At 45.7% G+C, this 27,988-nt stretch overlaps 2 protein-coding genes across 4 annotated transcripts in view; one reads left to right on the top strand and one right to left on the bottom strand.

The window, feature by feature from the left end:
• Nucleotides 1-24,410, top strand: part of Slc3a1 (solute carrier family 3 member 1) — a 33,355-nt gene extending 8,945 nt beyond the window's left edge. Inside the window, exons 5-10 of the mRNA XM_051160500.1 lie at nt 6,646-6,765; nt 9,107-9,231; nt 11,558-11,753; nt 19,740-19,907; nt 20,757-20,873; nt 23,790-24,410. Coding sequence (XP_051016457.1) covers nt 6,646-6,765; nt 9,107-9,231; nt 11,558-11,753; nt 19,740-19,907; nt 20,757-20,873; nt 23,790-24,233 — 1,170 coding nt within the window. The 3' untranslated portion in view covers nt 24,234-24,410. The remainder of the gene's footprint in view (nt 1-6,645; nt 6,766-9,106; nt 9,232-11,557; nt 11,754-19,739; nt 19,908-20,756; nt 20,874-23,789) is intronic.
• Nucleotides 24,411-24,695: 285 nt separating this feature from the next.
• Prepl (prolyl endopeptidase like) overlaps nt 24,696-27,988 on the bottom strand; it is a 30,947-nt gene continuing 27,654 nt past the window's right edge. For all 3 annotated transcript variants that reach the window (XM_051160156.1, XM_051159994.1, XM_051160074.1), the window contains exons 11-14: nt 27,121-27,270; nt 26,618-26,741; nt 25,365-25,438; nt 24,696-24,975 (exon numbers count right to left, since the gene is read on the bottom strand). In XM_051160156.1, the coding sequence (XP_051016113.1) occupies nt 24,886-24,975; nt 25,365-25,438; nt 26,618-26,741; nt 27,121-27,270 (438 nt within the window). In that variant the 3' untranslated portion in view covers nt 24,696-24,885. The remainder of the gene's footprint in view (nt 24,976-25,364; nt 25,439-26,617; nt 26,742-27,120; nt 27,271-27,988) is intronic.

Below are 27,988 nucleotides of genomic sequence, written 5' to 3'. Positions count from 1 at the left end.
TGAAATTAAGAACTGTGATTCTGGGCTGCAGAGATGGCTCAGAGCTTAAGAACACTGACTGTTCTTCCAAAGGCCCGGAGTTCAATTCCCAGCAACCACATAGTGGCTCATAACAATCTATAATGAGATCCAGTGCCCTCTTTTGGTGTGCAGGTGTACATGCAGGCAGAATACTATGTGTGATTTTGCCAGGTGTGGTCATGCTCTGCTTTATTCCCAGTGCTAGGGAGACAGAGGCAGGAGCATCTCTGAGTTTGAGGTCATCCTGCTCTATATAGTGACAGCCAGGACAGCCAGGGCTACAAAGTGAGGACTACAAAGTGAGACCCTGTCTAATAAACAAACAAACAGATAAGCATTAGCCCAGCTTCTTTTGGGACACTGCTTGACTATACTGAGTCCTTTGACTTCCATATTTGAAGCAGTGTCTCAGTTTGTGCAAAGAAGCCTGCTGGCATTTTAATAAAGACCATATCAAATCTGTAGCTCATTTTGAGGGATGTTGACATCTTCATATTGAACATTCCAAAAACCTACAACATGGTATGCCTTTCCATTTATTTAAGTGTTCTCCAACTGATTTCTACAATGTCTTATAGTTTCAGAAAAAGGTCCTTATTTCTGTTTTTTCTTCCTTCTTTCCTTTCTCTGTCCTTCCTTCCTTCTCCTTTTTCTTTTTTCTCTCTTTCCTTTTCTTTCTAGTTTTGAGTATTCTAGACATGTCCTTTACCACTGAGCTACACCCCATCCCCAGCCTTCTGCACTTCTTTCTTTCTTTCTTTCTTTAGGTATTTATTTATCTATTCCCCTGGACTCTTTAGGCTTAAGGCCATTTTGACATGTGTGAGGTTTCAATGAATTGCTTAGGAGTCTGTTCTAGAAGCATCTTGGGTCAGAGAACACTTACTTCAGCGAAGTCAGTGGGAGGCGGTTTTAGTCAGCAGGCTAAGGGCTATTAGTTGTAATCTTGCTGTCATGGACTCTCTTCTACTGCCAAAGGTCACTGATATGTCCCTTGCCCCTGCCCATACTTACTAGTCACTCACTGCAGGACAAGTGATGTACCCAGCTCTGCTGAAGCTCATAAGCTATTATGGAGATGAAGCCCTTGAGAGGAAAACTGCTGCTTCTTGAGAGACAGGAAAAGGATTCAAATCCAGGTTTGGGGACTTGAATTAGGCCATGCTGACCACAGCCTGGGGCCATGTTGAGGCACTGTTTCTCTCGATGTGCCCCTCTTCCTTTGCATTTTTCAGTTAGAAACCCGTAAATATGTCAGCCAATCAGGTCAGCAGGCAGTGGACTTGCCTTCATCTGGCATCACTGTCCTGGAATAACAGTGATGGATGTCTGGAGATGTTTAAACAAGTACTGCATATTTTGACACAAAGTGTTGGTTGATATATTAATGATTTTTGACTAACTTGGCTTTCTCTCACAGGCATCTAGGGATCTGTGACTAGAATTCTTCCTCACTAGTCCCCCAGAGTGAATGCCCACCCGTCAGGGCCATTACTACCTTTATCCAGAGGTTAAACATTATTTGGAGGACAAGTCAAGATTCACTATTAAGAGTAAATATGAAATGCCAAGAAGCTGAGATGCGAGCCTCCCAGAACGAGCCTTTCTCAGAAGGGACTTCCAACACCCTCCTGCCGCCTACCCGCAGCTCTTAATCTGTGCAAGGGAGCTGAGCAGGTTAATAATTGGCATCTTAGATGGTTAGCAGTGAGGGGGGCATCTGAATGGACCTTTGTTCACACAGCAACTCGAACCTCTGGAGCCTGACCCTGTTCTGCCCTGGCTGCCATCAGCTTTCACCGTTGCGCCACAGCAGAGTGGTACACAGGGGTCTTCTGGCATAGAATACCTTTTATCCCCCTTGGTCTCTTTCATCTCCAGTGGCTGGCAGGACTTGGCTTGTGGCCTGAACTCAGGGACTGAGTGCTTTCACCTAGAGAAATCAGAAGGCCCCAGAGGAGCTGGAGACTTACATTAGATAGTAGTGCTTTGTAAACTTCCAATCACTTTGGTTTCTACTTGCCTTCCCAATCAACCCCATGCCCTGTTTTGATGGATGAGAAAACAGCAGGGTACAGTGACCTAGTGAAATAGCCAGGGCATTTAGGAAGGGATTCCTGGTTGTCTTGCCTCTGTCTGACTCAGAATGATCTTGCACCAGTTATCCAGGAAGCCTGAACCCTGCAGGGAAAGAAATGGATCTTAGCATCTGGGGATGAGAAGCTAAGAGACACTCCCAGCTCAACATTAGAACCTATAGCCAAGTGTGGACTCTGCTCTGCCCCTAGTGAGCACAGGACTGCTGGAGATAAGCATTTCAATTCGATACAGTTCTTTCACTACCTGCTTTAAATGCCAGGCCCATGGCTTATTGGTAATATTTGCATACTATTGTACTCCTCATGTAGTCATCTGATGTGTGACATGTTGTCTGTGGCCTAAGAGACAGTGGTCTCATGTGATGTGTGTGTGACATGTTGTCTGTGGGCTAGGAGACAGTGGTCTCATCTGATGTGTGACATGTTGGCTGTGGGTTAGGAGAAGGTGGTCTCATCTTATGTGTGTGTGATATGTTGGCTATGGGCTAGGAGACGGTGGTCTCATCTGATGCATGTGTGACATGTTGTCTGTGGGCTAAGAGACAGTGGTCTCATGTGATGTGTGTGACATGTTGTCTGTGGGCTAGGAGACAGTGGTCTCATCTGATGTGTGACATGTTGGCTATGGGTTAGGAGAAGGTGGTCTCATCTGATGTGTGTGTGAGATGTGTGACATGTTGTCTGTGGGCTAGGAGACGTGGTCTCATGTGATGTGTGTGACATGTTGGCTGTTCGCTAGGAGACAGTGGTCTCATCTTATGTGTGTGTGACATGTTGTCTGTGGGCTAGGAGACAGTGGTCTCATGTGATGTGTGTGACATGTTGTCTGTGGGCTAGGAGACAGTGGTCTCATGTGATGTGTGTGACATGTTGTCTGTGGGCTAGGAGACAGTGGTCTCATGTGATGTGTGTGACATGTTGTCTGTGGGCTAGGAGACAGTGGTCTCATGTAATGTGTGTGACATGTTGGTTGTTGGCTAGCCGATGTTGGGTGGAAGACAGACATATGGTATAGCTGTCAAGGTGTTTGCATTCCAGAGAATAGATAGACAACAGAACAGAAACCACAGCAAAGCATGATGGGTGTCATGACAGAAGGAGGAGGGCAAACAGATACCCAAGCTGGACATGGTACAGGTAAGGTTAGGGAAAGGGGTTGCAAGAAAGCAGTGAAGCTCAGTGGTCGGGCTGGAATGAGCCAAATGAAGAGGCACTGTGGGGAGGAAAGCATAAGTGCTACATGTGAGTGGGGGGGATGTGGTGTACATGGAAGGACACATGACTCGGTGGCACTAAGGGACCCAGAGGTCAGGCTATGAGCAGTCTCTGAAAGCCCTGGCAAGGACCCCAGGCTAAATATTTTCAGATAGGGAAATGATTTTTGACTTCATGAAAGGCTCAGGCTGGTTCTTGAGAAGGGGTAGGAGGAGGGCAGCTGTGGAGGCAGAACTCGGGTGCGGTGGTCTGGAAAGGAATTCTGGCCGGCCTGGGCCTGCAGAAGTGGGTGGGGTGGTCAGAGAGTCACCGGGATTTAGAGAGGAGTCCAGTAGGACTTGTACCCTGAGCTGGGAGGGTGTAGCTGCCATGTTCTGAAACAGAAGACGAAGAGGAAGAGGATGTGTTGACTGTGCAGCCTCACAGATCTGTGGGCGACCCATGTGTCCAGTGGATACTTAGGCTTATCCAGACACAGGTATCAGGGACAGATGTGCTCTAGCGATGAAATGTAGCATCTATTGGCATAGGGAGCGTGTCTCCAGAGCTCAAGCAGGTGACAGGACAGAAGCACAGGTCAGAGGACAACTTTGTGGAGTCGCTTCTGTCTTTTCACCCTTACATGGGTGTGCATGTCTCTGTGTCTGCATGCTTCCAGAGACTAGACGGGGCTGTCTTGTGCCCTGGTGGAATAACAGGCAGTTGTGAGTTGCCGCGTGGGTGCTGACCAGCTAAGAAGAACAGGGGAGCTGATTGTCTTAACATGGGAGTGAGGGCTAGGTTTTGGCAGGCCCTCCAATTAAAAAAAAAAAAGGTCGTGAGGTGGTAGGGCATGCCTTTAATCCCAGCCCTCCAGAAGCAGAGGCAGGTGGATTTCTGTGAGTTAAAGGTCAGCCTGGTCTACAAAGTGAGTACAGGACTACACAGAGAAACCCTGTTTTGAAAAAAAAAAAAAAAAAAAAAAGCCTTCAAGGTTAGTGAGGTGAGCCTGTGATACAGAGTGAGACCCTATCCTCCCAAACCAACCAGCCAACCCACAGTGAAATAAATAAGCACACAGCCCCACACAGGCCGGCCTCCTTGATTTGGGTGATGTGAGAGTTGGCTCAATTTCTCAGAGTGTTGTTTTTAACAGAGAAGTTTCCTAGGGGAAAATGAGGGCGGGGTGGTACCATGACAGCTGGAGAAGAGCTGAGGGCACAGCATGCTGATCCCACACTTCCCAAGCCTGGGTCACCCAGACCAGGTGGAACAGGCGCGGTGCCCAGCTTTACATCCAGCACTGGAGGACTGGGGAGAGAGGAGGTTAAGAATTGAAATCTAGAGGCCTCTTATCTCATTTAGCTGAGGGAGTAAGTAGCATGGGGGAACCACTTAAGAGCAAATTTTGGATTCTATGGGTTGAAACCTTGGCAGGTAAAATGTCTCCTGGGCGCTGGGTGTGTGACTCAGTGGCTCTGCACTTTTCTGACATTCCTGGAGTCCTCAGGAACCAGCACTCAGAGTCATTTATGAAACAATGAAGCAAATATGAGGGTCCTTCTGGGGTTCCAGGGATTCATTTCTCAGTCTGCTTTTTTTTTTTTTTTTTTTTTTTTAGTTTGTTTATATTTTTTCTTGTGTCTGCATGTGGGTATGTGTGTGAGGATGGGTGCCCCTTGGGGCCAAGAGGCATCAGAATCTTTTGACACTAGAGTTCTAGGCAGCAGTGAGCCTTCTGGCGTGGTGCTGGCAACCGAACTCAGGGCCTCAGTAAGAGTAGGATGTGCTTAGCTGTCTTTCCAGGCCACATTTCTCATTCTTTACTGGAGTTAATGTGTAGCAACACTGAGACTCTGAAGGAGCTCATGAAGAAAGTAAGTAGCTTGACTCTGGAGAATCAGCACCCGCATGGTAATGTTTCCAGTAGCACACGGTTGTGCGCACTCACACCCTGTCAGAAGTTGCTTGGGTGCTTCACACTTGTGCTTTGACTTGGCCACTGTTCATGCTTGTGTGACAAGGCCCCATGTGGGGCCGCACCTAGGTGGTATGGCATTTGATGCTGGTAAAAATTGGGGGGGGGCGTTAGGGTTCTTAGAAAGTAAGAGTATAAAAGTGGGGGCTGGAGAGATGGCTCAGAGGTTAAGAGCACTGGCTGCTCTTCCAGAGGTCCTGAGTTCAATTCCCAGATGGTGGCTCACAACCATCTATACAGGGATCTGGTGCCTCTTCTGCATACAGGCAGAGCAATGTATACATAATAAATAAATCAATCTTATTTTACAAAGGAGTACAAAAGTGAACATATAAAAATGAGGATATAAAGGTGAGGAGAGTCCAGGCAAGAGTACAGCAGGAGCTTGTCTTAAGCTTAGGCTTAGTTCTAGTGAGTTGGTCCAGGACCTTCTGAGAGCCCATTCCGGAAACCAATGGCCTTCATGTGCCCTGCAGGTTTGGCGTGTGTGGTGTCTCTCTCTTGTGTTCCCCAACCCAAGCAGTAGCCAATCGCCTGTACCCCCAGCTCTCTGCAGCTCCATGGTCTGTAGACTCCGTGAAGCCCAAGCACACACTGAGCCTCTTCATTGTTTTGACTTGCTCATACTCAAAGGAGCTTTGTCCACTCTGGCCGTCATTATCCATCCTGTCACGTCATCTTTGGCCCAGGCCCCCTTTCTCTCTCTATGGACTTGCCTATTGTAGACATTTTGCATAAAGGAAAATAGTCAACATTTATTCCTTGTGTTTAACAGAATGCTTCTAAGATTCATGCATGTCCCAGCATGCACCAGGACTTCCTTCTTTTCTGTGGTCAGGTAATAGTCATCATATGACGGATTTACCGTCAGGTAGTTTCCACTCAAGAACCTTGTTACCACGAACATTCAAGCTTTTGTTTTGATATATGTTTTCATTTCCTTTGGGTTTGTACCTAGGTGTGAAACTTCTAGTCATACGTCAACATTATGTTTAACCCTTTTAGTCAGATCACAGCATTTTTTTTTTTTCTTGAAACTTTCTAGGATTTTCCACCTATCCTTCTCAGTTCCAAGTTTTTCCCAGTGACAGTAAAGCTAGATACAGCAAGTCCAATTTTGGAGGGGGCATCCTGTCCCTCTTTTTTTAATTTCCCAGGGAACCTGACTACATTTCCATAGCTGAGCTGTGCCGGGAATGCTTGCTCACCAGCCCCGGCTCCTGGTACTGAGAGAACCAATTATGGCCTGAGAGTGTGAAGTTCTGCGTGTACCTATCTTGTGATGGTCCCTCTGCTAATGTCCTGGATATAGTTTGGAGTTGATGTAACCAAGTGTTTTGCTTCTTCGTTTAGGAAATAATACAGTTTTGGCTCTCGAAGGGTGTTGATGGTTTTAGTTTTGATGCAGTAAAATTCCTTTTGGAAGCGAAGGACCTGAGAAATGAAATCCAAGTAAATGCATCGCAGACTCCGGTAAAGACCTCCTTCAAACTTTTTTTCTTTGCTTTATCTGAAAATGTTATCAGACTGTTGTTTAGTTTTTAAAATTTTGTTTATTTTAAAAAATTATATGTATATGTGTGTTTGTATGGGAGTCTGTGCACAGGAGTGCAGGTGCGTACAGAAGCTAGAGCATCTTCCCATCACCCCGCCTCCCCCGGAGCTAACTGGATGGGTACTGGGAACTAAGCAGGTTCTCTACAGCAGCGGTCCTGTGCAGCAGGGGTCCTGTGCAGCAGCAGTCCTCTGCAGCAGGGGTCCTGTGCAGCAGTGGTCCTCTGCAGCAGGGGTCCTGTGCAGCAGCGGTCCTGTGCAGCAGCGGTCCTCTGCAGCAGCAGTCCTCTGCAGCAGGGGTCCTGTGCAGCAGCAGTCCTCTGCAGCAGGGGTCCTGTGCAGCAGCGGTCCTGTGCAGCAGCGGTCCTCTGCAGCAGGGGCCCTGTGCAGCAGCAGTCCTCTGCAGCAGGGGTCCTGTGCAGCAGTGGTCCTCTGCAGCAGGGGTCCTGTGCAGCAGCGGTCCTCTGCAGCAGCAGTCCTCTGCAGGAGCAGTGAGCAGTCTTCACCTCAAGCCTCTCTCCAGCCTGGTGTTCTCTGCTTCAGTCCAAGATGCTGGTTACAGGGATGAGCAATGTTTCCTTTCTAGTGCATGCATTTGGGGGACCATTTCCCCTATTTTTGTTTTTGTTTTTGAGACAGGTTTCTCTGTGAAGCCTTGGCTATCCTGGACTCACTTTGTAGAACAGACTGGCCTCCGCCTGCCTCTGCCTCCCAAGCTCTGGAGTGAAAGGCCTGCGCCAACCACCGCCTGGCCTTCCCCTGGTTCTTTACAAGGCTGGGCATTGCTTGGGAACCTTCCAGGGAGGGTGTCATGCTATGGACTGACAAAGGTCTACTGACTGAAGGGCAGTTTGCTTGCTGAGAGTTTTTCCCCTTTGATTATACTTAGTTAGGCTCAAAGGTAGACGCCTCCATTTCTTGGGAGTTTTCTAGGTGATCAAGGTCATAGCCACAACAGAAGGGAATCAGCCCTGAGTGCCACCACGTTTCATCTGAGTCTCTCAACATGAACAAGAGAAACTTTGTGAGGCTCGAGACTTATGCAGAGGTTGATAACAGAATCCCAGCAGAGCCTACTTCATTAAGAACCTGGGCTCTCAGGTCTCTACATTACTGGTCTCACCTCAGATGCACCTGTGACAGATGGAGCGCACAGGCTACCTCACTCTCTGGCTGACCACTCTTCTACAGCGAGCCTAGTTTCTATGGTCAAGTAGACGGTCGTTCCAACATACTCCAAAATATTGTGTGTCATAGGATAGAATGTTGTATTCACCAAATAAGCAAATTGCAGCAGCATGCAGAGGTCACAGTGAATCTTAGCAGTACTTTGTGTAGTTGAAGAGAATCTAAAATTGTTATGCATAGTACTTGCTCTTAATGAGGCCAAGTGCGTAAAGTGAATCCCACAAGGATATTTTACTATCAAGCTTCTACCTTTTGTCCTGAGCCAATTTATGCATTCTTATCACTTCATTAATCACCTACCTACCTCCCTACCTACTCACCTACCTACCTACCTACTTACCTAATTAAAGAATAGTTGATTGTGAGATGAAGTCATTAAGCAAAGATTATAATTAAGCCTATTATATTTATTGTTGTTGTTGTTGTTGTTATTGTTATTACAGAGGCTGAAGTTTTGATATTTGGTTAAATCTTTTTTTTAATATTTTATTTAATTTTAATTTATGTCCATTCGTGTGGGAGTGTCAGATCTTGGAGTTACAGACAGTTGTGAGCTGCCATGTGGGTGCTGGGAATTGAACCCGGGTCCTTTTGGAAGAACAGGCAGTGCTCTTAACCACTGAGCCATCTCTCCAGCCCCTAAATTTTGTTTTTTAAAATGGGTGATAGAGAAACACTTTTCACTAGGCTTTTTAAAGTAATTTATTTTTATGTGTACTGGTGTTTTGCCTGCATGTATGTCACTGTGAGAGTGTCACATATTGGAGTTGTGAGCTGCCATGTGGTTGATAGGATTTGAACCTGGGTCCTCTGGAAGAGCAGCCAGTGCTCTTCACTGCTGAACCATCTCTTCTGCCCCTTTTCACCAGATTTTTAAAGTTACCAATTAAAGAGCTCATGCAATATTTAGGATTGTGGGTATGTGTTTCCCACAAGCCTCTTGTGCACTGAACTTTCTAGGACCACCATTGATATCTCCTTGGTTCCAGCCGTTTGACAAAACTGTCTGAACTTAACGGGGGTCCTGGTGGGTGGTGAAACGGCACTAATTGTGCTCTCCTGCTTTTCAAAGGACACAGTCACCCACTACTCAGAGCTTTACCATGACTTTACCACTACTCAAGTGGGAATGCATGACATTGTCCGGGACTTCCGGGAGACCATGAACCAGTACAGCAGGGAGCCTGGCAGATACCGGTAACCATAGGCTTAAGTTGTTCTTAAAAAACCTGTATAACTATAATTGTGTTTTATTGTTGTTGGTGGTGGTGGTGTAGTGTATGTGTGCATGATATGTAAGAGCGCGCATGCCATGGAGCACACATGGAGCACACATAGAGCACACATGGGAGGTCATGGAGTAACCCTGTGTCTCTCTCCATCTTTATGTGAGTTCCAGGAATGACACTCAGGTCACTAGGCTCGCATGGCACTCTGTGAGCCATGTTGCTGCCCTCACTTTTACATTTAACCTACACAATTATAATTTATAATATGGCTGTGCCAGGGTGTGAAACAGTCTCTCGGGTTGCTTATCCTTGCTGATTTTGTAGTGTTGAAAGAACATATTGGGTATGTGTTAGGCATGAACTTTAAAGTATTCCATTAATCCTTTGGAAATTTCATACAATGTATGTTTATTTAATTTTATTTTTTATTTAAAGATTTGTTTATTTATGTATATAGTGGTTCTGCCTGCATGTACTCCTGCAGGCCAGAAGAGGGCGCCGATATCATTATAGATGGTTGTGAGCCACCTTGTGGTTGCTGGGAATTGAACTCAGAACCTTTGGAAGAGCAGCCAGTGCTCTTAACCTCTGAGCCATCTCTCCAGCCCCGAATGTTGTTTTTGTATGTGTGTCTGTGCATGAGTTTAGTACATGGGAGTGTAGGCACCTTCGCAGATCAGAAGAAGGTGCTGAACCCCTGGAGGAGGAGTTGCAGGTAGGTCTGTCACCCGGTGGGTCCTGGGAATGGAGCTCGGATCCTCTTCAAGAGCAGCACGCGGCTGTAACTGTTGAACTGTTCCTCCAGCCCCACAAACTCTTATTTTTATCATTGTTGCTGGGGCTAGGTTTCTAGAAAGGTGGACACAAATATCCCAACTGACATGCCAACAGATCCCAGTGGTCAGCATGTCTACACAATCAAGGCGCTGAGGTGGGATCCCACTCTGTAGCTTGGTGACCTTGGGGCTGGGTTTTCTCATAAATAGAAGAGTAGTATTCACAGCCTTTGTGAGGCTACATGAACTAATAATGTATGTAAATCACTTAAAATAGCACCTGGCATGTAAGAAATGCTGTTAAGTTGTAAATTAAGAATCTTTAATGGTTGGGGATTTACCTCAGTGGTAAATCACTTGCCTGCAAGCACAAGGCCCTGGGTTCGGTCCTCAGCTCTGAAAAAAAAAAAAAAAAAAAAAAAGACAGAAACACTTTAGCCAGGTGTGGTGGTGCACCCCTTTAATCCCAGCAGAGGCTGGTGAATGCTATGAGTTCGAAGCCAGCCTGGTCTACAAAGTGAGTCCAGGACAGCTAAGGCTACACAGAGAAACCCGTCTCAAAAAAACAAAGAAAAGTAAAAGAAGAAGAAAAAAACTTGAATGTGAACATCTAAAGATTCTGGGGCATTTTGAATTTATAACTATGGATGAGGAGCTCTTAGCTAGTAAAGTTCTAAAGAAATATTTTAAGAATATAAAAATCTTAGAAAACTTAAGATTTATTTGGTTTTAAGAATATCGGGTAAAGGGTACTCACCTTGTGTTGCTAAGGAGCTCAGCCAACAGAACCAGTGAAAGCAGTTCCCCCATCTTGGTGAAGACAGGGAACTCCCAGGAGATATGGCAGAGGTGGGGAGTGAATTGACAGGTTAAGATGGTAGCGCATGCTTTTAATCCCAGCACTTGGGAGGCAGAGACAGGCAGATTTCTGAGTTTGAGGTTAACCTGGCCTACAGAGAGAGATGCAGATATCCAAGACTCCAAAGAGAAACCCTGTCTTGAGGGGAAAAAAAGACTTCACTTTCCACTAATGTCCCACCTCACACAGCTAATGGTGGCACTGATGGGGCCATTTCAGGTGACCTTATCGTCCTGTGTGTTTTTCAGGTTTCATACCAATAGCAAGAGGAAAGCCTTACTTTATATGAAGATACAGACTGAAAATTCTAAGTGGATTGATGAAAATCTCTAAGGAAGGTCTTCAAGATGTTAAGAGTTTTAGTCAGGTGTAGAAAGCAGAGAGCAAACAGAAATAAATTCTGTGTTTGCATATTGCTCTCTGGAGAGCTCTAGCTGAGGATGCAAGTCTGACTCCCGTACAAAAAGGATTTTTATTACTTCTTTGAGAATTTTATACAGGCATACAATGCTGTAGCGTGTGCGCACACACACACATACACACACACACATGCACGCATGTGCACACACGCGTTACTCCTGGCACACTCTGAGCACCTGCAGACTTGCTCCCATTCCTTTGTCAGCGGCAGAAGTCAGCAAAGCTTTCCAACCTTCCAGGTTCATGGGGACGGCAGCCTCCACCGAGAGCATCGAGAAGACCATGATGTACTATGGTTTGCCATTTATCAAGGAAGCAGATTTTCCTTTCAACAATTACTTCACCACACTCGAGGCTCTCTCTGGGCACACTGTATATGATGTGATCACATCGTGGATGGAAAACATGCCAGAAGGAAAATGGCCCAATTGGATGGTAAGCCTTCGTGCACAGCACACAGCTGTCGTCTGCACAGTCACTTCTAAAATGATGTGCACCTTCATCTCTAAGTGACCTTGTTCAGTGATTAGGTCTGTCCTAGCTTCTGACCAGGATGGTCTTAGTCAAGGTTTCTATTGCTGTGACAAAACACCGTGACCCAAAAGCAAGCTGGAGAAAGGGGGTTTATTTGGCTTACGTGTCCAAATTGCTGTTTATTGTCGAAGTAAATTAGAACAGGAACTCAAAAAGGACAGAACCCGGAGGCAGGAGCTGAGGCAGAGGCCATGGACGGTGCTGCTTACTGCTTTGCTCAGCGTACTTTCTTACAGAACTCAGGACCACCTTACCTGCCTGCCCAGGGCTGGCTCCATCCACAGTGGGCTGGGACCGCCCCATCAATCATTAATTAGGAAAATGTCCTACAGACTTGCCCACAGCGCAATCTTATAGTGACAGTTTCTTAACTGAGGTTCCCTTCTCGCAGATGACTTTAGCTTGTGGCAAGTTGATATAAAACTAGCCAGCACAGGCTGTTACCATGGAGGGGAGGGATTATCCCAACTAAATCAATACTTCATGAGTATCTATCTATGCTTAGAACTCCACTAAGCTTGGTGGGGGATGGCTGTCAAACCCCACACTCCACAGTTTATGATCCTAGTAAAGACAGGTTTCCAGTGTGGAAGGCGGCATGTCAGGGCATTTTTTGTGGCCTAGAGTATCACGGAAGAGGCATTTAAAGCACAGAGATTCTGCAAGGCTCTCTCCCCTTCTGCACATAGCCTGCTGCTTCTGGACTGTGGAGCAGGAGAGAGTGTCTGTAGTGACCACTGGTGAGGGCTAATGTGTGTAAACATGGGAAGGGCACAGCACAAATATGATGCAGAAGATAAAGACGAGGCGCAAAGCTCTTCCCAGAGCGGAGCCTGCAGATGTGGAAGTTGCCCCGGAGGTCAGCAAGTGAGGCGTGAGTGTGAGGAAACAGGACATTCCTGCCGACTGCGGCGGTTCAGTGTGCTTTACCACCGCTGCTTTAACACATGGTGCCCTCCACTTGCCACGTTTACACTCTTTCTTCACTGAGAGATAATCTTCTTCATTTCTTGATGCTTTTCGTTTGTTTGTTTGTTTGTTTGGTTTTGAATGAGGGTTTCTCTATGTAGCCCTGGTAGTCCTGGAACTTGCTTGCTCTGTAGACCAGGCTAGCCCCGAACTCCGAGGTCCACCTGCCTCTGCCTGCCTAGTGCAGGGATTAAAAGCATGTGCCACCATCTCCTGTCCAGAAATTAATTTTATCTTAGTACATTCTCTGTGTATTATGCACTCAGTATTTTAAGACTTTTTGGCATTTGTAATAACACAGTATAAACACATTATTTGACTCTACATTTTTCTGTATATACTTTCTCTGTTTATTATTATTATTATTATTATTATTGTTATTATTAATTGTCTTACCTTTTCATCTTAAAAGTGAAGCCCCAGCCAGCTACGGTGGCACACGCCTGTAATCCCAGCATTCTGGGGGCCAGAAACAGGTAGATCTATATGAATTCAAGGCTAGCCTGATCTACACAGAAACTTCCGGGCCAACCATGGTTACAGAGTGAGACTCTATCGCAAAGTAAAATAAAATAAAGAAGACCCACAATACCCTGGACTGTATAGTGTCACCATCTTCCACTTTCCATCTCTTGTCCAATAGAAGGGTCTTCAGGGACAATGAAAGGCACAGAACAGAACTGTTCCGTTTTGTAAGTGCATCTTCTGAAGGACCTGCCTGAGCCCCAGCACCCCTTTCCTGTCAGGTAACCTCAGCCGGCCCCAAGCTTATTATGTTGCTGAGATGACCCTGGGCTTCTGGTTCTTTTTCCATTTCTGAGTACAAGCGTTTTAGGTGTGCAGCGTCGTGCCTTGTTTTACGTGGCGCCCGGATGGAAGGCAGAGCTCCGGCGCTGGCCAGCGAGCACTACCCGCACCTGCAGACACAGCCCTGCTTCCAACTTCCAGCCGCCATCGCTGGGCTTCTGCACTTGAGATTTCTTTCATGCACGTGTTGTGTGCATAATAGGTCCCACAGGTCTCGGGGACATGACTCATTTTTCTTCATTCTGCTCTTTCCTGCTCTCAGTTTAGACCTACTCGGCTGACCTGTTGTCAAGCTTTCTGCTTCTTCTTGCAGTTCAGACCTGCCAAGCTCTCTTAGGGGAACTCCAACTTTATTATTGTGCTTTTCAACTGCAAGCTTCCTGCCTGGTTCTCCTCACGGTTACCCAAATGCTATAGTGAGGCACGGTTCTCATGCTTGCAGCTCCTCAGATGGAGCTCATGTCCTCCGCACGCACACAGACTGATGGGAGGACTTCGGTTTTAGAGACAGGGTTTCTCTGTGTAGCCTTGGCTGTCCTGGACTCACTTTGTAGACCAGGCTGGCCTCGAACTCAGTGATCCGCCTGCCTCTGCTCCTGTGTGCTGGGATTAAAGGTGTATGCCGCCATGCCTGGCTCACATAAAGGTTTTTTGTATCATGAATTTTACATATAAAACTAAAGACAATAACACTCTTTGAAAAATTTTTGTACTTTAGTTTTCCTTTTTTTATGTATAATTTTTTTTCAAGATACGGCTTCTCTGTGTATCCCTGGCTGTTCTGTAGGCCATGCTGGCCTTGAACTTGCAGAGATCCACCTTCCTCTGGGATTAAAACATGTGCCACTAAATCCGGCTTAGCTTGCTTTCTCTTAACCTCAAGCAGCACTTCCCACCAGCACTTCCCACCAGCCTTCTCCACAGATATGGCCATAGTTTTGTTACATTACGTGTCTTTTACATTTTTATTATTATAGAGACCTGGTTATTTTAGGTAGTATTCTTAAAATCATGTTTTTCTTCCACGGTGTTTATTGTCTTGTTCTTTAGTCAGCTTCTTAGATGATTCTGTAGTCTGTGTTCCTGGTTTTGTGTGGCCAGGGAGGTCTCTGATTTGTTAATAACTGGAGATTGTTAGAAAAAGGTTTTATTTTCCTTTTGATTTTAAATCATGTGTATGTGTGCAGGCCTGTTGTGGGTGTGAGCACACGTGCAGTGCCTGTGGAGGCCAGTAGAAAGCGCTGGAGCCCACGGAGTTGACGTTACAGGTAGATGTGAGCTGCTTGAAGTAGATCCTGGGAACCACGTCCGGTGTTTGCCTTTAGCCAGGAGCCATTTCTCCAGTCTTGGGGAGGTTTTTAGATGCCTTGAATGTCCCTGCCGTTGCTGAGAGGTTCTGTGTGTGCGGATGAGCTTCCCGTGGTTGGCAGTCACCTTACAACCCTTCCTCAGGCTTCGCTTGCTGCGTGCGTAGAGCCTTAAGTCCGCTGAAGCATTGGATCAAGCTTCCCAGGCCTTCCCTGGACAGCTGTAGGACCCCATCACACACAGGGATGCTCGTGGGCCTCTCTTGGGCATCTCACTCTTCCTCTGGGCCTTAGTTTAGCTCAGTTGGTAGAATGTCATGGTCATACGCAGGCAAAGCATTGTCACAAGTGTTATGATGAACGAGGCTCTTGCTGTTTGCATAGTTTGTTCTGTGTCACATTAGATAAACACTCAAGCAAAACGAGCTCCAGCAAAGTTTACGCAGCAGCAGGTCCCAGGCAGTGCGGCATCCACTGGACTTTAAATCCGTCCATCCCCGACCATGGCTGTTAGGCATCTGTTCTTTAGTTGCTGTTTGTGGGGTTCTTGAGCATGTCGTGGACTTGAAGAGAGGGATTTGGGGAAATTAAAGCACTATAGATATGAAACTCACTGTTTTTTGCTGAATAAGTTAATTACCAGTGGCATCACCATGGCCTTTAGTTAATTTTAAGTGTAGATTTTTAGTTTTTGCCAACATTTTTCTTGCTTGGGACATTAAAAATAAAGACTTATTTTCTGTGCTGCTGGAGTGTGGAGCCAGGGCCTTATGCATGCTAGGTGTGTGTTCTAGCACTGAACGGAATCCCTAGCCTTCAGCAGCTGTTTTGAGATCCTTATCCTGCCAGTTGATGTGCCTCTGCTGTCACAGCTTTTATGATGTCATTTTAGCAGTTATAGAAAAAAGCATTTTGATAGTTAGTGCCTCTGTAGCTTGTAGGTGACTGGGAGTGTTCTCTGACTGGGAGATCAAGATCTGTGTCCACTGCTTTGAACTATTCAGGGAAAGATCTGCTTTAAACTCTAACAAGGGAGAACTCACTCTGTGTCCAGACGACTTGAGACATCAGTTTGCAGAATAGTTAAAGAGAAGATGGATGGCTGAATCTTCTGGCCATAGGACTAGAAAAGCACTTTATAGTGATTCACAAAGAGACCACTATGAGGGTTATCTTATCACATCTAAGGGAAAAGAAAGATGCCTCCTTCCCGGATGGTAGCAATCAAGTTCACAGTCAAAGGCTGCTTCTGTGTCATACTGTCACTTGAATCTGCCCTTTCTCAAAGTTCCATCGTCTGTGAAATGGACACAGTCCTTACACACTATTGTGTGAGGGGTTAAGATAAAACATGGGTGTGAAAATGATCTGTAAGCACCAAGTGCTGCACTCAGGTTCTATGGTGTTTTGGGAAGAAAAGAGTTGTCAGGTGCTTTTACAAAAGCTCCGAATGTTCTGATATGTAATGAGCATTTACCATATGGAAATCACATACAACTAGAGAACACATCAGAAAATTTCTTAGGCTATCCACTCTATGTATTTATTTGGAGATAGAGTCTTATTTTTTGTTTTGTTTTGTTTTAATTTGTAGACAGGGTTTCTCTGTGTGTAGCCCTGGCTGTCCTGGACTCACTATGTAGACCAGGTTGGCCTCGGACTCACAGGGATTCATCTGCTTCTGCCTCCCAAGTGCTGGGATTAAAGGCGTGTGCCACCACGACTGGCAGAGATAGTCTTATTATGTAGCCTACACTGATCCCAAATTCATGACCTCCAGATCTGGGCTACCTTCTCTGAATTGGGATTACAAGTACAAGAAACCATGCCCAGATTTGTAAATTTCTTTTTTTTTTTTTTTTTCTTAGAAGAAAGGATTTATTTGCTGCATGCTATTTTTTTCCTGTATGTCCAAACTTAAAGGCAAGTTCCACTACAGGGTCCATTACATCTCTTTATCTGAAAGGCCACAGACACCATTTTCCTTCCAGCCACAGTCACATGGAAAACCAAAGTCTCAGATGTTACATGTGATTCTACAAAAAACAATATAAAAGTGTGTTACCAGGCTCAGTCTTTTTTCGGCTGTTTTTGAGTCTCACCATGAAGCGCAAACTAGCCCTGAACATCTGGTCTTCTTGTCTTGCCTCCCAACCACGGGCAGGAAGAGGTGAGCAACACCCCACCCTGTGTTTTCTTCTCACTCTGAACCAGCCACAGGCCCAGCTGGCCCCTCCTGAGAAGGAGTAAAAAAAGCAAAGCAAAACAGACAAAACCCAAACATTTAAGATCATTATAAACTGTCCAAAGCCTTCTCATAAATGTCAGGTTTCTTCTCCAAGAGAAAAATTTTGTTTAAAAAAGGTAGATTTATACACATAATAAAAATGTGAATCCGCACACAAACTGCCGTGGTTTCACTCCCATATGAAATCAAACCTGGTATCTGGCCTTTTTGCTTTTATCATATCAGATTTGTTTTTGTCTGGAAAACCTGTCAAAGGGTGAGTGAGGTCATCTCAAATTATAATAAATATTTGGAATTTACCATTGAGGTCTCCACTGTGCTTGTAGCTGTGCTGAAACTGGAAGACTTAAAAAAAAAAAATCTAAAGTCACCCACACTTGGTATTTGTTTAGTCTTCTTGTTTGGAGCTTTGAAAAAGGGGATAAAATTCATGCCACACAAACTAAGCACCTGTTTCAAATTAAGCATCTTCCTTCTACTTGCAAATGGTGTCTTTCTGATTAAAAAAAAAAAAAAAAACTGCAGCAGAAGACCTAAGCCAGTTGGTTTTTTCTTCCTGAAGTCAACAAGACAGCTGCATCTTCAGAGCTTCTCTGTACTGAAACTGAAGTGAAGTAAAAGAAAAGCAGTCCTTCCATCCAAAACCATGGAGGTAATCTGTAGAAAGACATCGGCATTCCACAGGGAAAGTAGCCAGACCGAAGAATCAGGACACCCCACTGAGCAGACACCATAGAAATTCCTGCCAAGTCCTGAGTTCAGAATTTTGAGCTGAATATAAAAGCACCTAAGGTCGGGAAAATATTCATCTCGTGTGATAAGATTCCTCACACGGTCCTACACGAATACACCGTCTCTTGCGGGAGGCCCGCCCCGGGCCCGGAGGCCAGCTACCCGGGGCACACCTCACTCCGCCATCTTCGCTCCTTCTGTAAATTTCTTTTTAAGAACTAACTTACCTTTTGTCTTGCGTATGTGTGCAGGTTCATATGTGGGTGTGCATGTGTATATGAATGTGTGTTTGTGTATATGCCTGTATCTGTACAGGGAGGCAGGGTCAACCTTGGGTGTTGCTCCTTAAGACTTGTCCACCGTGATTTTTGAGAAGGTTTATCACTGGGCCCTGGGGCTCTCCAATTAGTCCGGGTTGTCTGGCCATTGCCTCAGGAAGGTGCCCATCTCCTCCGCATCCCAGTGATGGGATTTCTAGGGTGTGCCACCAAACCCACTGTTTTACATGAGCTCTGGGGATCAAATTCAGGTTCACATGTGTGCAGCAAGCACTTTACTACCTGAGCTGTCTTCCCAGGCTCCCGATTTATCTCTAGAATTTGGTTTTGGATAGTTTAAATGTCAAAATAATAAAGACACATTAGATGTGCCCTTCTGTCTTTTGTTGGTTTTTCAAAACAAGGTTTCTCTGTGTAGCCTTGGCTGCTCTGTAGACCAGGCTGGCTTTGAACTCACAAAGATCTGCCTCCTAAAGTCTGGGCTTGAAGGCATGAGCCACCACCACTGGCTTTGGTCTTTTATTTTGATCTTCATAAATCTTTTAAAATGTATTACATGTGCATGATGTGTGTGGATGAGCATGTGCCTTGGTACACACAGCCAAGCCACAGGAAAACTTTGTGAGTCAGAATTCTCCTTCTACCTTTAGGTAGGATCTGGGACTGAACTTCGGCTCCCAGGCTTGCTGGGCAAGCCCCTTTACCCACTGAGCCATCTCACTGCCTCTTGTCCTGCTGTTATGGAAAAGTGAATATGCATCATTTAAATGTCCTCTGAACTGCAGTACCATTGGCAAGGAGCACTCAGAACTGTCACCACTGTCTTGCTGTCTTACTTAGGGTTACTGTTGCTGTGAAGAAATACCATGACCAAAGCAATGTAGGAGGAAGAGGGATACTCAGCTTCTGCATCATAATCATCATCAACGAACGTCAGGACAGGATCTCAAGCAGGGCAGGAACCTGCAGGCAGGAGCTGATGCAGAGGCCATGGAGGGGTGCTGCTTACTACTGGCTTGTTCCCCATGGCTTACGCAGCCTGCTTCCTTCTTTTCTTCCTTCTCCTCTCCTCTCTCCCTCTCCCTCCCTCTTTTTCGAGACAGGGTTTCTCTGTAGCCTTGGCTGACCTTGAACTAGGAGATCTGCCTGTCTCTGTCTCCAAAGTGTGGGAAGCAAAAGTATGCGCCAACACCACCCGGCTCTGATTTCTTATAGAGCCCAGGACCACCAGCCCACACATGGACAGGGCTCTACCACATCAGCCATCAATTAAGAAAGTGCCTTACAGGCTTGCCTGCAGCCCACTTTTATGGAGGCATTTTCTCAGTTGATCTCTCAGATGACTTTAGGTTGTGTCAAATTGACCCAGGACTAGCTAGCCCACCAGCCAAGGTAGTGCATGGCCAATTACATGGTGGATGGTGGACTCAGGACTCACCTCGGGGCTTCCTAACACCAGCATGTCCACAGCAGCCTTCTGCCTGTGGGTCTTTCTATTTCAAGCAGGGTAACTCTTTCATGCTCTTAAAACTTATCTGCCTTTCAGACTGGTGGACCAGAAACTCACCGGCTGACTTCTCGCTTGGGGAACCAGTATGTCAACACCATGAACATGCTTCTGTTCACGCTCCCGGGAACACCCATAACTTACTATGGAGAAGAAATAGGGATGGGAGACATTTTCATTACAAATTTTAATGAAAGCTATGATATTGTAAGTATGATACAATTTTTAGCTGTGGGCCATGGTTGCAGTGACAATTTACTACTGCTATTCCACTGTGAACTGTTGACAGTAGAATTATTAGCTGTCTTGGTGGCTGAGGGGCTCACTGAAATGCCACCTGCTGAGCCAAACAACTGACCAAGGAACCCACAGATTCTGAGACACGCAGAAATTTGAGGACCAGTGATTTATGTTGGATATTATTCATTGTCTTTTCCCTGAAATAGTTAGGGACGTTAACCTGCTAGTTACGTGCCCACAGCACACGCCTTGTCCTGTTGCTGTTGTGTGGCTTTCTTTTGCTTTTGTTTGAGGTTATGGTTCTCACAGTTGAGTGGCTGGGTACATGGCATCCTGACCTTTCAATTTGTGCAGTTCACTTTCACTTGTGTGAGAATTTCATTAAGATTTGGTTAACTTGACCTTTCCTACCAGAGGCTCACTGTGTGTGGGTATTCACATAGTAATCAGGGTAGATAAAGGCACAAGGGAGCTGAGTCTAGCAGTTTGTGACTCTGCTATCAGTTTGTCACAGCAGGGTGGGGTGTCCTGATTTGCTAGTGGAAATCTTTTATGTTCTGGAAAAAAAAAAACCCAGCAGATTCTAAACACATAAAAGTTCAGTTTGGAAAACTGTATTTCCAACAGAGATGATTCGTCATCTTCAAACTGAAAGCTTGAAGCTGACCTGTGTACATTGAGGCTTTTTCATCTTGAAGGCCAGGGCATGTTGACAGCAGTTCAGAATGGAAGGGGTGATCGGGAAGGAGCCTGGAAAGGCCCAGATGTTTCTTGTAATAACCTCATCATTGCTTTCTTTTTGGTTGTTCAATGTAGAATACCCTTCTCTCGAAGTCACCAATGCAATGGGACAATAGTTCAAATGCTGGGTTTACTGAAGGCAACCACACCTGGCTACCCACCAGTTCTGATTACCACACCGTGAATGTGGACGTAAGTATCAATGAGAATGGAACACTGATTCTAGGATAAGGAGTGTCCACCTGGATTACCAACATCCGGAGCCTGTGGGAACCTTACCTGAGACAGCGAAACCCGTCACGCAGTAGTCTTGCAATTTTCAATCAGTAAGGAGCTTAGAAACCATGTTTTTGGTGAACTCTGACCTGGTACACTAGTGCCCCACCATGTTTTTGGTGAACTCTGACCTGGTACACTAGTGCCCCACATGAACATCACAGTGTTTAGTTCTTCACTGAAATGTCTGTGCCTGAGAGTTCTCAGCTGTGATGGAAATTCTACAGAAGTCTTTACAGTAAGCCTAGCTTCTCTTTCTCTGGAACTTACTTGACAGTGTTCATTATATTTGAAGGGATCAGGAGGCCAGATGTAAATGTGGACCTTCTGAAGTGTCAGGGATGGGAACTGCATACCAACTGATCTGACACAAGTCTCTTTCAACACCCCCCCCCCCCCCCCCCCCCACCCCCCCCCGGCCTCACGCGCGCTCTCTCTCTCTCTCTTTTGGTTTTTCGAGACAGGGTTTCTCTGTGTAGCCTTGGTTGTCCTGGCCTCACTTCATAGACCAGGCTGACCTTGAATTCACAGTAATCTGCCTACCTCTGCCTCCCAAGTGCTGGGATTAATGTGCGCCACCACACCTGGCTGACAGAAGTCTCTTAAAAAGAGAAATTCCTAAACAAAAGAATAAGATGAAGGAAAGATAAAATGAGGCTTCAGTAGGATGTTGAGACAAGGTAGTCATGTGTATGAATGGGTGAATTCATGTTAAGATAAAAATATTCAGCTAAGATTAAGACAAAATCCAGATATGAGAGACAGCTAAAAAAAAAAAACAACCACTGCAGGCAACTGTAATGGAAAGAAAGCTCTTGCAATTTGGCTACCAAAAGAATGTGCACTTTTTGATCTAGTAGTTTTTCTCTTAGATATCTGTATCGATGAATATCCATGTATGTGCAAATGATAAATATGCAAAGTCTTGTCTGTGGCATTGTTTGTAAGAGCAGAAGTGTTAGAAATGACTTCTGTGTCTATCCAACAAAAAAGCCAATTCATTAGCTCTTGGGACTAAAATGTAGCTCTTAAGACAAAGAATGGTTGCACCAGTGAGAGGTCACTCTTTGCTTTTGAGACAGGGCTTCTCCGTGTAGCCCTGGCTGTCCTGGAACTCTCTCTGGATGAGTCTGGCACTGAACACAGAGATGTGGCTGCCTCTGTCTCCTGAGTGCTGGGATTAAAGGTGTGTGCAACTATCAAGAACCTTTTTAACATCTTAAACTACAACATAGGATGGTGCCATGGCACCATCTGTGTAAGACACTGACATGTGCTTGCCGAGACACAGGCTACCACTTAATGACACCTAAAAGAGGAAGGAATGCCATCAGCCATCATGCCCTGTCTGTTTCTCGAAGGAAGCTGAGGTGGTTGAAGAAATCTTTGTCTTGTATATATTCTTCTTGCAACTTAAGTTTATACCATGTGTGTGCATTTCCTACACAAACAATGACTTACAAAAGTGGGCTTAGAAATATTTAATAGCAGACAAAATAGAATTCAATATGAAAAGCATTATATGAGAGAAATGCAATTTTCAGACAGTGAAAAGAATTGAATAGTCCACTAAAGACCACAAATCTTTATGTATGTTAACAGAAGCTCCAAAACACATCAAACAAGTACTTTGAGAAATGCAGAGAAACAGGCAAGTCCACAATTACAGAGAAGGAGTTTAAACGAAAGTAGATGAAAAGAATAGCTCATGGGGCCTTTCCTGTGAGTGGCACTGACTCTGAATCTCATGCATTATCTAAAGCTACCGAGAGTGAGTGATGACACCGACACATCACATATTCACACCAGAATGAACATCTTTAAATACACATCCATTAAATACACATTATTAAGCATCTACCCACAGGAACAAGAACAAGGAGACGACGACCACCACCACTGCTGTCCCAGGAAACGTGGCTGGCAAGAGTCTGATCAGTGAACATTACTGTTGATTTGGCCACAGCTACTAATAATTTGGCATTATGTATTGAAAGTTCACACTCTTTGACACAGGAATTATCTGCCTGATAATCTATCTTCAATAAATATTATAAAATATGGGAGGAGGGGAGTGAAATTGTAAGATAATACTAGAAGTGCAAATGCTTAAAAGGAAAGAGAAGGGACCTACGGTAAAATCATCCAACAGATTATGACCTGCCATTTCAATGACATCTGTGGTATGATATAACAGAAATATGCTTATAAGAAAGAAAGAAAAGAGGAAAGAATAGCATTAAATAGGTATATTTTGTGTAGCTGTGAAATAAACCCAAATATTTAATGGGTAAAACCTATCTTTTATGGCCCAGGGCGGGGAAAAAGGCAGAAAGAGCAAACGGGGCCTTCCTGACTTGCATCTTAGGCTCCACAGTTTGCAGTGCTCTTCCCATCGACAGCAGCCAGAGAATCCATGTCTGTTGGACCCATAATCTCTGCACAACAGTGCCCCTTCACCTTACAAATACGTGCGAGCAGCCAAGCTGCACCCCAAGGCCCCTGTGACAGTGGCCTTTTGTACCTGACAGTTACAACTCAGCACAGTGACTTCATTCCAGCAAGTTAAACTATAGGGGGAGGGGGTCCAACCTGGCTTAGCAGCAGCACTATGATGTGGGAGCAGTGCACACACCGAAGTGACTCCCAGACCAGCAGAAAATCTGCACCTGTGATTCCTATCCCTTTAGGATAAACTAGAAGTGCTTTATATTTTGGCAGCTATTTACTTATTTGGGCAGTTACTTTAAAGGTCAAATGGAAGCAACTTTGCTGGGGAGGGGGATAATTCTTAAAGTAAAATACTTATGTGAATATTCTTCTTAAAAATAGGTCCAAAAGAGCCAGCCGAGCTCAGCGCTGAGGCTGTACCAGGACTTGAGCCTGCTCCACGCCAACGAGCTGCTTCTCAGCAGGGGCTGGTTTTGCCTTTTGAGGGAGGACAGCCACTCTGTGGTGTACGCAAGAGAACTGGACGGCATAGATAAAGTCTTCATTGTGGTTCTGAATTTTGGAGAATCATCAACTGTGCTAAATTTACAGGAAATCATTTCAGATCTTCCTACAAAACTGAGAGTAAGATTAAGTACCAATTCAGCCCTCAAAGGCAGTGATGTGGACACACGCGCCATTTCTCTGGAGAACGGAGAGGGAGTCATCCTGGAGCACGGCACGGAGACTCTCTTCCATTATCAAGCAGCTTTCCAAGACAAATGCTTTGTTTCCAGCCGTGCATGCTACTCCAGCGCCCTGGACATTCTGTACAGCCTGTGTTAGGAAGCTCCACAAAGGATGGCCACCCTGCATCCAGGAGGCCTTAACATATGTGCAGCTGCCGCCACGGAGTAAGCCTCGTGACGGCATCAGCTTGTAGATATTTCTGTAGTATGGAGGCAACTGCTCTAGGGAAGATTTTCCAATGTTTGAAAGAACAATAAAGTGTTTAAAAGCTTATTCCAAAACACTAAGGCATTTAAATATGAAGCATGCTATTCTTTCCTTTAAAGTAGAGTTGTAGAAGCTGCAAGGTGACTCATAGCCACAGTGCCAAAAAAAATATTTACTAGCAAAGAGGAAGGACACTGAATTGTAAACTGGCCAAAGAAAATGCTATTAAAAGACACGAGGTTGTTGTGACTGGAAGGGAGGCTTGCTCTCCGCTCCCCTGCCCCAGCCCTTCTGGCCCCTTCTCTTCTACACCCTGCTACCGAGGTACTGGGAGCATGGCCGAAACCTGCTTTCCCGGGCTAAGGGTGTGTGCTGGTGGGAACAGGACAAGTGAGATGCCCAATAAGCAAAATTTACATGAAAAAACAACTGTAAAAGAATCATGTAATAACTTAAAAAAATCTCCCTTTTGCTAAACCAACTGGAAATAAGACTAGTTGTTATTTCCACGTGTTTCCAGTTTCCAGCTGAAGGCGGCAGTTCAGAATTTCAGGTATTTCTTAAGATCCTCGAAAGCACTGGTGCTGTCAAGTCCAAGTTCCTCATACAGGAATTTCATCTGGGCTGTAATCTAAAAGAACCATACTTGAGAGTTAGACAGAAGAATTAGAATCCCAGTGTTCCCTAGTCTGTCTTTATCTAAGCTAAGCTGACCCTGGAGTCTTTAATTCAGGACAAGCAAACACTTTCTAACAACAAGACCCAGTTATCCTTAGCAGAGCTCTGTCACGGGGACGAGGACAGCCCGGGAGCACAGTGGCCGGGGACGAGGGCAGCCCGGGAGCACAGTGGCCGGGGACGAGGACAGCCCGGGAGCACAGTGGCTGGGGACAAGGGCAGCCCGGGAGCACAGTGGCCCTCCCTCCTGCATGCTCCTGGCATTTGGGAAGCAGTCCTGCCATGGCCGCTGAAAGCCTTGAACACAACACTCTGTCAGTCCATGGGGGATGGGGAGCGTACCTTTTTGTGAGAATCCTCAATCACATGATTCCCTCCAGGCTGAATATCTAAAATAATGTTGGGGGGCTGATAGCCTGAAAGAGTTAACACAACAGCAGTTAGATCTTCTGAAAACTGAGATGCATCCTCCTTCCTTTTGAGTACTCTACTCAAACAGCAAAGGAACAAAGAACCAAGCTGCCACCACCAGCACCACCAAAGAGATGGGAGGGCAAAGGGCAGGAGGCCCGGGCAAGCAGGACACCGAATGGCTGAGGAGTCCGGGTGCCTGGACTAGCACACAGAGAAGACTGTGATCTATGGCACAGGAGGGGGTCAATGGCCTGACCTAGAAGGGAGGTCAATGGCTGTGACCTAGGAGTGGGTCAAAGGTTGTGACGTAGGAGGGAGTCAGTGGTCTGTGGAAACACCAGTTGTAGCAACGAGGAGTGGGAACTGGAGGTGTCCAGGAGACTTGGACTTGTAGGTGGGTCCCTCCTAATTCCAAACCCAGAATGTCTTAGGAGGCAGGTTTCAGGCAAAAAGAAGAATTCTCTTTTTTTACATGACTTTTTATCTTTTGTTTTCAAGTGTATGTGACTGCATAAATTTAAGTGTCCCACAGCCATGCAGAATCCCTGTGGAGCAGAAGAGGGTGTCAGATCCCCTGGGACTAGAGTTACAGATAGTTGTAAACTACCATGTGGGTGCTGGGAATCGAACCCAGGTCCTCTAGCAGAGCAGCCAGTGTTCTTAAACACTGAGCTATTTCTTCATCCCAGAATTCTTATCTAGTGAAAATGAATGATCTTTTTTAAAGTTCTTTTTTTGTTTGTGTGTTTGGTTGGTTTGGTTTGAGACAGGGTTTCTCAGTGTGGCCTTGGCTGTCCTAGACTCATTTTGTAGATCAGGCTGGCCTCGAACTCACAGAGATCCTCCCGCCTCTGCCTCCCGAGTGCTGGGATTACAGGTGTGCGCCACTGTGCCCGGGTGAAAACGAATGACCTTAAAGCAGCAACAGGATCGCACAGTAACTGTTACATGAGTGAATCTATGTGTGCAGACCTCCATGCTGACTTTTTGCCTCGAGTCCTGCCTGCTCTAGTTTAACATTACTCCTGAAGAGGCGAGGCAGTTGTAGCTATGTGGACTTTGAGTGAGTCGTCCGCACAGGAAAGCTTGCTCTGCATTGCAGGCAGATGGTCTGGTCTGCACATGAAGTGCGCTGCTGGCTGAGGGCACTCCCGTTAGTTCTTGCTTAGGCAGCCTCCTACCTTCACCTGCTTCCTTAGCATGCTCTGCAACGGCTTCCTTAAGTTTCTCGGTATAGCTTACGATTCCTTTCAGAGGTACTCGTTCGTCATTTTCATAAGCTGTGATATGAATTGAAGGGTAATGCTAAAAGAGAAGAGATGCACAGAGTTGATATTCCTCCATGACTCCTTCCACCTTACAGACCATCTGTCTCCGGGTGCCAGGAGGGTTTGCTAATCTGATACTCTTGAGCAGGCCTCAGCAGTATGGTGTCAGGCTGCCTGGGACAGCCCTTTCCTGTCCAGAGAGACCATGACTGCATCTGATCTCCTTATACTGGGCCAAGGGGTGAGAAGGCTGGTCTCTGAGCAACCGTGGCGTGTGAGCAGTCATGACTCTGAACAGTGACTGGGTATCCTCAGAAACAGCCTCTTAGAGCCCCCCAACTCTCGTCTCAGCCAGTGTGTGCCTTTCAGCTGTCTTCTGTTGCTTCCGGACAGCGATGGCAGCTGTGTCCCCCTACCTGAGGCTTAATGTTCTGACAAGGACAGTAGCGCTTTATGTAGTTCTTGTGTGTCTCGTCAGATGACGGGTTCCCCCATTCTTCTAACTCTTCCAGTGTCAGAGGGAGTGTGGTGTCCATCATGGTGTTGAGGACATCCAAGAAAGGGGCCTAGTCAACGAAAAAGAGAGCCAGACCTACATATGGACGCAAAGGTGAAGTGAGCTTCACACGAGTTTCCTGCATACATAAATATCCAGGTGTGAGAGGACACATTTTAGGCTTAACTATAGCTGGTAATTCACAGATAGCAGAGAGCATTCAACCTTCTTAAAAGCTATTTATATAGCAAGAATGAATTTACCTTCTAATTTCACAAATTTTGTTTTTAATTTGGTGCCTTTCCCCCCTATTTTTACTCAGACAAAAGTAATGAATATAGTTCTGCATTCATTATTCACAATAATCAGACAATTTAAAGTTGGTGATGACATGGAGACACTGTACCACTTTCACACTGTGGGCTAGAGTGTAAATGGTTGTCACTGTGGCAAAAAGCATGGTGGCCCGACAAAAGAAAAAAATGAAGGTGACATTTACCTTCTGGTCTAGCATCTCCTTCCTAGAGATATGCCCCAGAGAGCTGGAGACAGGGTCTTAAAGTGATACCACGACAGTGACCAAGCAAGCTGTGGTCAAACATGCGGGCTGGAGTCCAGGGGCCTCTGCATGTGCTGCCGTCAGGGGCAGCTAAGTGCCAAAGATAAGTTCAGCACTTACAAGAGGTGACCACACAGACAGGGCACTCGGGTAGCTTTAGGAGTTGGGGTCAATGCTATGTGTGTCAGTTTTGAAACACAACATTTGCGATCAGGAGACTGACTGCATA

The sequence above is a fragment of the Acomys russatus genome, chromosome 1 (assembly GCF_903995435.1).
Source record: "Acomys russatus chromosome 1, mAcoRus1.1, whole genome shotgun sequence".
NCBI classification, from domain to species: Eukaryota; Metazoa; Chordata; class Mammalia; order Rodentia; family Muridae; genus Acomys; species Acomys russatus.
The sequence above is the reverse complement of the archived record's forward strand: the minus strand, read 5'-3'. Positions and strand labels throughout refer to the sequence as shown.